This window comes from Leucoraja erinacea, chromosome 6, assembly GCF_028641065.1.
Source record: "Leucoraja erinacea ecotype New England chromosome 6, Leri_hhj_1, whole genome shotgun sequence".
NCBI classification, from domain to species: domain Eukaryota; kingdom Metazoa; phylum Chordata; class Chondrichthyes; order Rajiformes; family Rajidae; genus Leucoraja; species Leucoraja erinaceus.
In genome coordinates this window covers 83,416,973-83,431,385 of record NC_073382.1, presented here as the reverse complement: position 1 = coordinate 83,431,385, position 14,413 = coordinate 83,416,973, and the positions used below count along the sequence as shown (strand labels likewise).

The 14,413-nt window shown below is 43.6% G+C and overlaps 1 protein-coding gene across 3 annotated transcripts in view; it reads left to right on the top strand.

Moving 5' to 3' along the window:
* Positions 1–14,413, top strand: part of gpr143 (G protein-coupled receptor 143) — a 52,489-nt gene that overhangs the window by 29,452 nt on the left and 8,624 nt on the right. The window contains exon 9 of one of the 3 annotated variants that reach the window (XM_055637461.1): positions 13,694–13,899. The exons of 1 other annotated variant lie outside the window; for it this stretch is intronic. In XM_055637461.1, coding sequence (XP_055493436.1) covers positions 13,694–13,752 — 59 coding nt within the window. In that variant the 3' untranslated portion in view covers positions 13,753–13,899. Of the gene's footprint in view, positions 1–12,018; positions 13,900–14,413 lie in introns of those variants that run through there. One more of the 3 variants, XM_055637459.1, reaches the window with a different exon arrangement.

Genomic DNA, 14,413 nt, shown 5'->3' with positions numbered 1-14,413 from the left:
CAAGGAGGATGCTATGAGGCTGCAGGGTGACTTGGATAGGTTGGGTGAGTGGGCAGAAGCATGGCAGATGCAGTATAATGTGGATAAATGTCAGGTTATATACTTTGGTGGCAAGAACAGGAAGGCAGATTATTATCTGAATGGTGTCAGATTAGGAGAAGGGGAGGTGCAAGGAGACCTGGGTGTGCTTGTACATCAGTCACTGAAAGTAAGCATGCAGGTACAGCAGGCAGTGAAGAAAGCTAATGGCATGTTGGCCTTCATTGCGGGAGGATTTGAGTTTAGGAACAAGGAGGTCCTACTGCAGTTGTACAGGGCCCTGGTGGGACTGCACCTGGAGTATTGTGTACAATTTTGGTGTCCTTATTTGAGGAAGGATATTATTGCTATTGAGGGAGTGCAGCATTGAGGGGGTTCACCAGGTTAATTCCCGGGATGGCAGGACTGACGTACGATGAATGGATGGGTCGACTGGGCCTGTATTCGCTGGAATTTAGAATGATGAGAGGGGATCTTATAGAAACATAAAGTTCTTAGAGTATTGGACAGGCTAGATGCAGGAAAAATGTACCCGATGTTAGGGAGTCCAGAACAGTTTAAGAATAAGGAGTGGGGCATTTAGGACTGAGATAAGGAAAAGCTTTTTCACCCAGAGAGTTGTGAATCCGTGGAATTCTCTGCCATAGAAGGTAGTGGAGGCCAATTCACTGGATACTTTCAAGAGAGAGTTCGATTTAACTCTGAGAGTTAAGGGAATCTAGGGATATGGGGAAAAAGCCAGAACGGGGTACTGATTTTGGATGATCGGCCATGATCATATTGAATGGTGGTGCTGACTCGAAGTGCTGAATGGCCTACTCCTGTACCTATTTTATTATGTTTTTATGTAGGAGTATGGATAGGTGACATTTCAAAGTGCTAGAGTAACTCAGTGGGTCAGGCAGCATCTGTGGATAGGTGACCTTTCGGGTCAGGTCCCTTCTGTTGTTGTTGAGGGTGAGAACAAGTTCCACCTGATGGGGGAGTATTAGTAGAGGGGAACTAACTGGGTCTCGGTACAAGGAAGGTCTGTAGGTTAATTGGCCCTCTGTAGGTTTTCCCTAGTATGTAGGATAGAACTTGTATGAATGAGTGATCATTGGTCGGGGTGGACCTGGTGGGCCGAAGGACCTGTTTCCACACTGTATCTCTAAACTAAACTGGAGCGCCTTGAGACCCGAAATGTCACCCATCCATTTTTCTCCACAGATGCTGCCTGACCCACTGAGTTACTCCAGCACTTTGACTTTTTTTAATTAAAAAAAAACACCTGCAGTTCCTTGCTTCCGCTGACTATCTTTATCTGAATTCCCCCTCCCCCTGTGACTAGGGGGCACTGACTACATACACTTCACCCACCTCTCTCCGTGTTACATGGATGACATTGCGTGTGGAAACACCACATCTTTAACACGTTACACGGATGCACTGGTTAAACCCGCACCTGTTCCTCGCCCCTTTTGTTGACTCTTCAGTAAAGATTCCACGTTATTGAATAGAATAGTTTCTTTATTGTCATTGTAACATGAACCATGTACAACAAAATTTAAAAAATAATCTTATTTATATAGCACATTTTCAGTCAACTTGCATTGACCCCAAAGTGCTTCACATAATTACATTACATTTACACACAGGCAAAGGTGGGTGAAATGTCTTCCCCCAAGGACACAACGACAGTATGCACTCCAAGCGGGATTCGAACCGGCTACCTTCCGGTCGCCAGCCGAACACTTAGCCCATTGCGCCATCTGTCGTCCCCCAGGATTTGTCAGGATTGTTCAAGCGCTGAGACAGCTGGCCCAGCCCCTGCATTCGCTGTACCCCTGGACCGTCCCCTGGTAACCATCGAGCCAGTTTTCCACCCCACAGCTGTCAAACATTCTGTCTTTATTGCAGCTTTCTAACATCTGCAGCAATTCCCTCTGCAGACACAGTCTGTTCTCTCCACAGATGCTGCCGTGGGGCCCACTGAGTTCCCCCAGCACTTTACTATCTGCAGCAACATCCTTTATTCATATATGTCCAAATAGACAATAGACAATAGGAGCAGGAGTAGGCCATTCGGCCCTTCGAGCCAGCACCGCCATTCAGTGTGATCATGGCTGATCATCCCCAATCAGTTCCCCATTCCTGCCTTCTCTCCATATCCCCCGACTCCGCTATCTTTAAGGGAAATTAAACAACAGATATGATGAATTAACCCATGAATTATTTGTGCCATATCTAATAACATGACTTTAATTAGCAGATTAATAGAACACCGAACAGCCCAGCACAAGAACAGGCCCTTCAGCCCACAATGCCACGACCATCTCTTAAATACTTAAACACATGATGCATTCTCTGTATATCCAAGCGTCTCTTAAATGCCACTATAATATCTGCACGTTCCAGGCACCCACCACCCTCTACGTAAAGGAAAAAACGTCCCAAGCATCTCCTTTAAACTTTGCCCCTCTCATCTTAAAGACATAACCTTAACTATTTAATTTTTCCACCTGGGGAATAAGGTTGCGACTGACCCCCCTATCTATGCCTCTAGTATAATGTTTGCTAATTGTATGTGTAAGTGTATCTGTGCTACACTGCAGACACACACAGCCCAAACCATTATGATCACACGATGGCAGGATCAGGTTTATATCAAATCCCCTCTGTCATGAGAGCACAAGATAGTAATTACACTGCACTTTATGTAGAAGTTAAAACAAAAGCAGTTTTATTCCGAATAAAATGATAATCGAAGCCAATATTTCTGCAAAATCCCACACGACACAACTGTTCATTTCCACCACAGACAAGTGAGATGACAGTGTCCAGAGATGGGTGGTGACAGTGGCATTTTCTGGAGATATTACAAGGCCTGGTAATCTTGTTATCACACCACACACTCTTGTCAGATGTGTAACACCACATTAGAAACAACTAATGCAGTTGCCAGTTGGAGATTGTGTTACTTTTGTGTAAAAACTGGCCCTACATAGGAAACCTAAAGTCCCATTTACCACTGAGAGGATGTTCTGCAGATTTTGCCAGTTGCCATGTGACTTCCATACACTTCACTGGTCTGAGCAGGTGATGCACATGGATATCACACTCCACCTTACTGTTTCTCGCCGTGTCCGTCTAAACTTCCCACAAACACACCGCCAGTGGTGACTGAACCTTAGCACAATTTGTACATTTCAGACGTGATCAGTTGTGCTAACCCTTGGCTCCTGTGACCTGATGCCAAATGTTGCAAACCTTAACGTGTGGCACACACTGCTACCACCAAAGGGAGTGGCTGCCTTTGATCAATAGTCATGGAGAGTCATACAGCGTGAAGACAGGCCCTTTGGCCCAACCTGCCCATGCTGACCCATCTACACTTGTCCCACCTGCCTTTGTGTTTGCCCCATATCTCTCACATCTATCCACGTCTCGCTCCAACTATGATTTTTAAAGATTGTTATGGTACCTGGCTCAACTACCTCCTTCAGCAGCACGTTCCAATAAACATGTTCTCCTGCCTACTCTTGCAGCTCTGAGCTCTGTGGATGTTGAGCTTAGCACAGGGGCAGGTCCATTTGAATCCCAATTACCCAAAGATAATAAAACCCACCTGTTGGCAGAAATTGGATTGCTGGATATTGTTGGGTGGCCAGGGGAGTGAATGAGAAACCTGTCTAGTTCCCTGCATCACTTGCTCGTGAGAAGATGCACGCAGAGTCCTGGTCCAGGGATGGAGGGGATGATGTGGGGGAAGGTCCACATTCAGATGCCCTGCAACTACCAGGCTGCCTCTCACCTGACACCTTGATCTTTAGTCCAGTTTCACATTCCATGAAAGGTAATGTCACCAAAAGGCAGAGTTGACTTGAGAAGGTATTAAATGGTGATGAGATTATGCTTTAGGCATAAACAAAAAGCCCAGCCCCAGATGTTACCGAGCCTTCTCTTATGTCACCACTGAAATCACATTATGGGTGTTGACTTGTTAAGACTGACAACTGATTGGAAAGTTTTCGCTCCTGTTTTCACAGATTAGAATAACAGGGTGAGGTGAAGAAATGTGGAGAGAGAGAGAGATTGTGTAGGAGGGAACTGCAGATGCTGGTTTACACCATAGATAGACACAAAATGCTGGAGTAACTCAGCAGGAGAGGCAGCATCTCTGGAGGGAAGGAATGGGTGACGTTTTGAGTCAAGACCCTTCTTAAGACAGGGGAGAGGGAGTCAGGGGAGAGGGAGACTAGGGATATGGATGGTGTGACAAGGACAGATCAAAGCAGACATTGCTCAAGGAAATGTAGAACGGTTCATTGCTGGCTGGGGGGAAGGTGAGAGTGAGGCATACAAACAGTAAAATTAATCAGGTGGACAGTGAAACTAGTCGAATAACTAGGGTGGGGGAGGGACAGAGAGAGAGAGAAAGCAAGGGTTACTTGAAGTTAGAGAAATCAATACTGTAAGCTGCCCAAGCGAAATATAAAGTGCTGTTCCTCCAATTTGCGATTGGCCTCAGAGAGTGATTTGTGGTGAAGTGTTGAGCGTGGTGGAGTGACACTTGATGTCAGGGTCAAACCGAGAGCTTTGTTCCCAAAGATACTGAGACCAGTGGTGGGCGAGGTTGTGTAAAGGGGAAGAGTGACCAACATATCAACTTATTAAACTTACACATTGTTTTCATTGATTATGGTTCATAAAGAGGCCTGGTAGAATTTCCAATGGATCAATGGTGGCCGATTAGGAAAAGGGGGAGGTGCAGCGAGACCTGGGTGTCATGGTACACCAGTCATTGAAGGTAGGTATGCAGGTGCAGCAGGCAGTGAAGAAAGCGAATGGTATGTTAGCTTTCATAGCAAAAGGATTTGAATATAGGAGCAGGGAGGTTCTACTGCAGTTGTACAGGGTCTTGGAGAGACCACACCTGGAGTATTGCGTACAGTTTTGGTCTCCAAATCTGAGGAAGGACATTATTGCCATAGAGGGAGTGCAGAGAAGGTTCGCCAGACTGATTCCTGGGATGTCAGGACTGTCTTATGAAAAAACAATGGATAGACTTGGTTTATACTCTCTAGAATTTAGGAGATTGAGAGGGGATCTTATAGAAACTTACAAAATTCTTAAGGGGTTGGAAAGGCTAGATGCAGGAAGATTGCTCCCGATGTTGGGGAAGTCCAGGACAAGGGGTCACAGCTTAAGGATAAGGGGGAAATCCTTTAAAACCGAGATGAGAAGAACTTTTTTCACACAGAGAGTGGTGAATCTCTGGAACTCTCTGCCGCAGAGGGTAGTTGAGGCCAGTTCATTGGCTATATTTAAGAGGGAGTTAGATGTGGCCCTTGTGGCCAAGGGGATCAGAGGGTATGGAGAGAAGGCAGGTACGGGATACTGAGTTGGATGATCAGCCATGATCATATTGAATGGCGGTGCAGGCTCGAAGGGCCGAATGGCCTACTCCTGCACCTATTGTCTACGTTTCTATGTTTCTATCTCATTTGACAAGCTCCCTGCAGTTGGTTTCAGCGACAGTGTAACAGATAAATTGAAACTACTTTCCATTCAGGAACATTTCTTTGCAATACAAATCGACCTCAAGGTCATGAAAGTGCAGACACAGAGCGGGAATAACCATTCACCCGGTCCTTCCAGACAATTCCCATGCAGTGAGATAGATGCTGATACCACATACTTGCTGCCTCTCATTTTTCTTCTAAAGTTTCATACGGCAATGATTTTTTTTCTTGCACCAGTGTCAAATCTGGATACATAGAACAATATTGGGAAATTGACAAAGCTATTCATCTTGCTTCTTTGCACTGAAGGGAACTAGCTAGATCTTCACAAAGATCTAACCCTGGAAACGGAATAGATTAATCTTCAAATGATTAGCGCCATTGTTTCTTTATCTCATTAAATCAATCAATTTGTCCACTGAAGTTGCAAACTAAATGAATGGCAATAAGAATATAGAGTTCTGCAAACAAGCTCTTTGGCCCAATATATCCATGCCGACCACAATGTCCCATCCATACCACTCCCATTTGCCCATGTTTGGCCCATATCCCTCTAAACCTTTGCCATCCACTTACCTGTCCAAATGTGTTTTAAATGTTTTATAGTACCTGCCTCAACTACCTTCTTTGGCAGCTTGTTCCCTATACCCACATATTCCATATACCATATGTGTGAAAAAGTTGTCCTTCACATTCCCAATAAATCTTTCCCCTCTCACGTTAAACCCATGTCCTTTGGTTCATGATTCCCCTCTGGGTAAAAGATTCTGGCATTCACCCTATCACCCTATTCACCCTAGATGTGGCCCTTGTGGCTAAGGGGATCAGAGGGTACGGAGAGAAGGCAGGTACGGGATACTGAGTTGGATGATCAGCCATGATCATATTGAATGGCGGTGCAGGCTAGAAGGGCCGAATGGCCTACTCCTGCACCTAATTTCTATGTTTCCATCGAATCCCGATTTTTTCACCTCTATAAGATCACTTCTCAACCTCCTGCGCTCCAAGGAATAATGTCCTAGCCTGCCCAAACTCTCCCTGTAGCTCAGGCCCTTGAGTCCTGGCAACAACATCAACATAAATCTTCTCTGCATTCTTTCCAGCTTTCCACGTTCCAAGTTCATTCCCTAATATTTCCACCACTAAACTGCTGCACATAAATAGCTCTTTGGAAGAACTCGTTGAGAAAGGACCATCTCCAGGCACAGCTTTTGAGGTGATTCTCATTCCCCCCCCCCCCCCCTCCCTCTCCCCTCATGAAGATTCTGCACAATGGAGGAAACAAAGATTGGTAGCAATCTTCACATTGCCGACACTTTGTCCTGCCTCTCCAGCTTTCTCCCCCGCCCACCACTCCTACAATCAGTCTGAAGCGAGGTCCTCACCCGAAACATCACCTATCCACGTTCTCCAGAGATACTGCCTGACCTACGGAGTTCCTCTGTCTCTTTATGCCTTTCTTTAAAACCAGCATCTGCGATTCCTTGTTTCGACAATCTTCACGTGGTTACCAGAAGATTGTCAATTGTTGTCAGCAGTTTGAGTAGAGCAACAGTCCTCCACAAACCGTAACCATTAGGCCCTTTCATCATTTATAATGGTCCATTGAATTCGGCAAGTTAATTTATGTCACAAGGAGATATGGAATCTTGCCTTCCGCTTAATGGCTTAATTGAGCAGCAGATCAAAACTGCTGCATTCATTCAATTCATGACCTCTGCCACAGTTTTAAAACACTTTGCTGAAGGAAATAAAATAATGTGCTCACTGCTTCTCCCTCTCAGCAGACAGACATGCTGTGCTTCAATGTTGAACCATCCATTGTTGAACTCTGATGTGACCGCAATCAGGATCATTGGTAATGTCATTAACGTTGGAGAGAGTTCCTGTCTTGCCACAGTTATGCTGAGCGTTGCAATTAGGTCTTTATTGAAGAGACGTAACGTTTAAAAAATTGTCTGCTCATCTTTTAAATGTAACCTGATCTAGAACTAAGCTAATGTTCACAGATCCGGATGTATTGCCTTCAGTGTCATAAATAAGGCTGTCCATTAATTTCAATCAATGTACACAACTGACCTGATATTATCACATAATTAAGATGCAGAATGATACACATTTTGTTTCAGTTGCTGTACGGACTATCACAAACTAAAAACAACTGCCCGTCAGTATTATGTTGTTGAGTGATCGTGACATCATTAGTTGCAGTTCAAAACATTTTAATTTGTCGCTAAGTAAAATATACAATCTCCTACGAGAGAAAGTTCCAGTTACTTTACCTATTATCGCAGCTCCATGAATTGTGTGCCATTGCTTCACTTCACAGCTGTTGGCTACCGTTAAACACTAACATTAAAGATTCCATTATTGTATCCCTTAAATATGCTTCAATAAAACAACGCTATATAGAAACCCCAAAGGCAATTTAAATGGCGTTTAGAGACATGGAGTCATACGGCACAGAAACAGGCCCTTCGGCCCACATGGCCCCTGCCGACCAAGATGCCCCATCTACACTAGTCCTATCCATGTACATGTACATGTCCAGTGTCTTTTAAATGTTGTAATAGTACCTGCCTCAACCACCTCCTCTGGCATCTTGTTCCATATACCCATCACCCTCTGTGTGAAAAAGAAGCAATTCGTTCTTCCCCCGCTCAATTAAAGCATGGAATAATCTCCACCCTACTATAGTTACCCAACCAGATGCAACTAAATTTAAGGTAGCTCTTTCTTCCCAATAACCATTTCTGGCTTAAGCCCTCCCTTCACCACCTCCAGTTTAAATTCCATTTGGAATATTTTGGAGGACCAGGAAACCAAGAACCAAGTTGCCCCTCGGGTTCCTATTAAATCTTTCCCTTCTCACCATAAACCATTGTTGTCTACCCTGAGTAAAAGACTCTGTGTGTTCACCCTCTCTATTCCCATCTCCTCATTCTTTCTGCTGGGTCCCTGGATCGGACCATTGAATGGACACTGGGATGTGAGCCTTTATCAGTGATATTGATAACTGCTCTGATGATCTTCTGCACTTGAACAACAAAGAGAAAGACACACAAACAGCATTTCCATGGCTTCCCATAAACCAAACCATTTCAATAGCCAGTTATAGATATCCCCAACGCCTGCCAAATCTTTGGGCAGAAATGGGCACTTTGTGGGATTTCAGGAGATTGTTTAACAAATTTGCAAACAAACAAGTAATTCAAGTTTGACTCTGATCTTTTATTCCCAACTCTCTTGTATATTTAGCAGAAAGAATTTGCCTGTTAATGAGCAATATTCCTGTTTGTTTCCCGACTTCTCAATAGAAGGTTAAATTACGAGTCTGTATTTCATGACCCACAACAGGGCTAATTACAACGTAATAAATCTCCAAGATACACTATCCTTTCCAGTAGTCAGAACCTCTTGAGCTATAACTTACATTCCCAATGAGAGTGATTAAGGCAATGGGTGCAATCTGTGCTCACAATTGGAGGTAATTGGTAAAGGAATTTTCTTTGACTAATTCAGCCAGGCCCTTCGGCCCAACTCGTCCATGCTGACCAAGATGGCCCATCAAATTCCTTGTATGTTTACATACTTGGCTAATAAATTAATTACAATTACAATTAAACTAGTCCCGTTTTGCTTGAGTTTGGACCATATCCCTATAAATATTTCCTATCCATGCATGTGTCTAAATGTCTTTGAAATATTGTTATAGTACATGCCTGAACTGCCTCCTCTGGCAGCTCGTTCCATGCACCCATCATTTTGTGTAAAGGTTGCCTCCCAGGTTCCTATTAAATCGTTCCGCTCTCACCTTGAACCTATGCCGTCTGGTTTTTGATTCCCCTACTCTAGGTAAAAGACTCTGCACATTCACCTAGCCTGTTCCTCTCATCATCTTGTACATCACCTCACAGGCTCCTGCACTCCAAATAACAAAGTCCTAGCCTGCCCAACCTCTCTCTGTTATACAGGCTCTTGAGTCCTGGCAAAATCCTTGTACATCTTCTCCGCACTCTTTCCAAATGGATGACATCCTTCCTACATCAGCGAGGCCAAAACCAAACACAATACTCCAAGTGCGGCTTTGTCTTGTACAGCTGTCCACGGACTTTGTCAATGAAACTGATGCGCTCCAATGCTGAGAACTATATTCTGCACTCTGTATCTCCCCCTCTGCTCTACATATTGTACTTGAGTTAGACTTGATTCTATTTATGTGTAGTATTATCTAATCTAATTTGATAGCATGCAAAGCAGAGCATTTCACTGTACCTCAATACACATAAGTAAGTTTATTGGCCAAGTATTCACATACAAGGAATTTGCCTTGGTGCTCCGCCCACAAGTAACAACATGACACACAGTGACAGTTACGAATGATTCAGAAAACACTAAACATTAATAATAAAACATTAATGATAAAACACCATTGATCAAGCATGTGAACCAACAAAATACCATATCAAAGGGAGGCTACAGATTTTTGGCTGTTGAGTAGAGCTACTACTCGTGGATAAAAGCTGTTTTTATGTCTGGCTGTGGCAGCTTTGACAGTCTGGAGTCACCTTCCAGAGGGAAGTGATTCAAAGAGTTTGTGGCCAGGGTGAGAGGGGTCAGAGATGATCTTGCCCACTCGCTTCCTGGCCCTTGCAGTGTACAGTTCATCAATGGAGGGAAGGTTTCAGCCAATAACCTTCTCTGCTGATCGGACGATTCGCTGCAGCCTCCAGGTGTCGTGCTTGGTGGTCGAGCCAAACGTAGTTGTAACATATTGTTGCAACTTATACTCGATGCCTTTACTGAAAAGGGAATCCTGTGTATCTGTGACAGCACTTGCAGGCAATAATGCACTTGTACCCTCAGGTCTCTCTGTTCTACAGCCACCCGAGCATACCTTTCAGTATAAAAATCCTCTGCCCCAAAATACACCACCTCTCACCTATCTGAATTAAACTCCATTTGCTATTCCTCAGCCCACTTGCCAGTTCCTCCAGCATTTGTTTTTGTTTTATTTCAGGATGTTTGCACTGTATGTTTGAATCAAGGTCTTTGGAACTTTTCTCAAGCATGGTTTCATAATAAAATAAATATAATCTACCTTGATAATTCTTAAGTCATTTTCAATGTTTCCTTTAATATTGTGTCGAATGGCTGGCATTGTGATCTTACTTGCAGCAGCATCACAGGGACATAGACAACACACTAAAACATTTATCATTAACAAAATTACACACAAGTCCTACAAGACAGTGAAAAGAAAAAAACTGCACACAAAAAAACAAGACCTTAGTGCAAACTCAATTAGAAAACGTTCATGGTAGTGCAAGGGTGGTCTGTAGTGTTCCATGGCTGAGGTAGGGTTAGGGTTGTGCAGGTCGGATCAAGAATCTGATGGTTGCAGGAAAGTAATAATGTCCACTTAGCATTGCAAGAGGTCAGAACTATAAATACATATTGAATGCAAGCAGACAATGACTCCGCTCCGAGATAGTAACCTATTGTTTGAACTGGAGCGCAGAAGGTTAAGGGGGGGGACTTGATAGAGGTCTTTAAAATGATGAGAGGGATAGACAGAGTTGATGTGGACAAGCTTTTCCCTTTGAGAATAGGGAAGATTCAAACAAGAGGACATGACTTCAGAATTAAGGGACAGAAGTTTAGGGGTAATATGAGGGGGAACTTCTTTACTCAGAGAGTGGTAGCGGTGTGGAATGAGCTTCCAGTGGAAGTGGTGGAGGCAGGTTCGTTGGTATCATTTAAAAATAAATTGGATAGGCATATGGATGAGAAGGGAATGGAGGGTTATGGTATGAGTGCAGGCAGGTGGGACTAAGGGAAAAAAAGTTGTGTTCGGCACGGATGTGTAGGGCCGAGATGGCCTGTTTCCGTGCTGTAATTGTTATATGGTTATATGGAACCGAGTGCTGAACTAACTGCCCATTGAACAGGCAACTACTGAGTGGGACTGAAGTGATGAATTCCCTCAATCATTCCCTCAATTAACTGAACCCAAGCACTTGCTATCTGTTCAGTGAGATCTCACAACAAAGTACCATGTACATGGTCCCAGAGCACGGACACAGGCCGTTCGGCCCAGCTTGCCCATGCCGACCACGATGCCCTATCTACACTGGTCCTACCTGCCCACTGTCCCTCATCCCTCTAAACCTTTCAATAGACAATAGACAATAGGTGCAGGAGAATGCCATTGTCCTATCCATGTATCTGCCCAAGTGTTTTAAATGTCCCTATTATTAGGCACAATGGATTATGTGGTATATGAACACAGGTGTGAATGCATTTCATTTACAACATACATTTGCTCACTACAGTCCAACAGTGAAATTAGATCCTGTTACACATACAATGTCACATGAACCGCTGAGTTACTTCAGCATTTTGTGTCTATCATCAGTGTGAACCAGCATCTGCAGTTCCTTCCTACACCCTCTCTCCTCGTTTTTTTTGCCAGGTTCCGAGACCAGTACATTTGAGCTCAATATGCCGAGGGGAGAGCGTGACTTCAGTGCTGACGGGGACTCAGTGGGAAGCGCCGAGAGGGCGTAACGTTGGTGAGAGGAGTCTCCACTCTGGGGGCACATCGCAGAGCTGGACTGGGCAAACTCAACACCACTGACTGCCAGCCACTGCTGAACTAGTCCATAGTCTGTTCAACAGCGACCCTTCTTCAGACGCAAGGGCCCCGACCCAAAACGTCACCTGTCCCTATTCTCCAGAGATACTGCCCGACCCACTGAGTTACTCCAGCACTTGGTGCCTTTATTAAATCTGTTCAAAATGTTTGTTGGATGGAAAGCGTTTGGGGGGGGGGAATGGATATCATTTCACAGCAATGTTGAGTTAGCTGAGGGAGTGCAAGTCATGCCTCACCACAGAACACAGAGTAAAACCAGCAACGCGTTTCACAGCCTAGTGATACATCTCAACTATTATTTATCAAATAATCTGTTCAAGTCTTTAATTCAATAATTTCCTCTCCTGGAGTAATTATATTTTAGCAAAAAACAACCAGGAGTGTGAAATATATAATCTTAGTAGGATGGTCTCAGCGATTCCTTTTGATCCCAAACACAATCTATTGGAAATAAACACAAATCTTTTTCAGTGAAAGGTGAATCATTCATGAATGTAGACATTTGCATGTGAAGTTAACAGTTCCATGTGGGCCAAGCTGCCAGAGGCTACAGAAGCTACAGATATGATTCACATCAGCTTGTTGGACACAAGAGGTTTTCTGTTAGTTTGCTGAGGAATCTCATGTCACATAATTTGGGATAAAAAAGATCTGGAGGTAAATTAATTGATGTGACAAGATTTTTGACAAATAATTTTCAGCACAAATGGTGGAAGGTGAGAGGAAGTGATTGGCAAAAGGCCCAGTGAGGATTTTGGGCGACCCCCACATATAGTGGATTCTACACGATGTATAACAAGTATTCACAGTGACTGGTCAAATTGGCGAGTAGCTACATTACCAAGTTCATGTAAATGGTGAACAGCGCACTTCCACACACACGATAAATCACCGTACATTTCCTTACAGGTGACACTATTCAGTACAATTCACAACACATTTAATACTCACAGTAAATGTAATATCCGGATTTGACAAATTGCACGATATTGCAGGGGTGGGAACGGTCCTTTTGACTGCACGCTAACCATTTTGTTTAGTTTATTGTCACGTGCACCGTGCACAGTGAAAACCAGTAAATGCAACATATTGCAAATTCTATTTTACTCGCACAATGAAATAGTGAGATATTTAGCAATGTTTTAACTTATTTATTTGAATCTATATTTGTTATTCGTTATGCTTTCCTATCTTGCAACATATTTATATTTTACACTGTTCCAGTTAATGCATTGTAGATAGCTTACTTTCAAGATCGTTCCAGCAGTCTAGAGTGCAACATGTTTTGGGCAAAGCACAGAAGGGTGATCCATTTATTTTAGTGTTTCTGCACCATCTACTGAAGTTGAGACCTCATGATCATCTTTGCGATATCTCGATTCCATTGTCAATTGATAATGCAAACTCGAGCAGTTTTTGAGCTCATGCCAATCGGAGGGGGAAATGTTTTTGGAAGTGTATACATATATTGAAACCTACTTTGTACATGTAGGGAGTGATTGGTGCCTGGATTATTCATTGCAAATCACAGAAGGAAATCTACAAACCTGATTTTCCAACGAGGTGGAGAATATAATTCCACCGGCAACCACTCTGGAACAATGGAGCTGTCCAAGATTATTTGTACAGATAAATGAATTGTAAGACTTTCATTGTTCCCTTTCGCCACAAATGACAATAAAACATTCTTGAATGGAGGGTCAGGGGTGAGTCTACAATTTGTTGACATGTGCTGCTGTGGGAAGGATTATTACTTATCATCTGTTGATGTAAAATAGTGATATTTATCTACGAAAATAGGATCAAATGTGCAGCGTGTGTGGATCCATAAAGGTGGTAGTTACGTGACTGATTGCAAATGCGATCAGTCTGTCCACACGCTTGTTCACATGGAATGGGTGCTCTGGGTATGTCCACACGCTTGTCCACATGGAATGGATGTTCTGGGTATGTCCACACGCGTGTCCACATGGAATGGGTGCTCTGGACGTGCTGCTCTCCAGAGTTGATGTAAATGGATAATGCTGTTCACACTCGCAGTGCAATCAGTCAGCAGTCAGGGTGCAGTGAGAGTACAGTGAATGATCCAAGTTGCAGAACGCATTAAACACCATGTGTAAGCACTTGTCACCTAGCATTGCAAAAGTACAAAGGAAGTGTGATAAATGAACAGATTGTGCAAGTAAATGTTCACCATGTCACAGTCCACGGT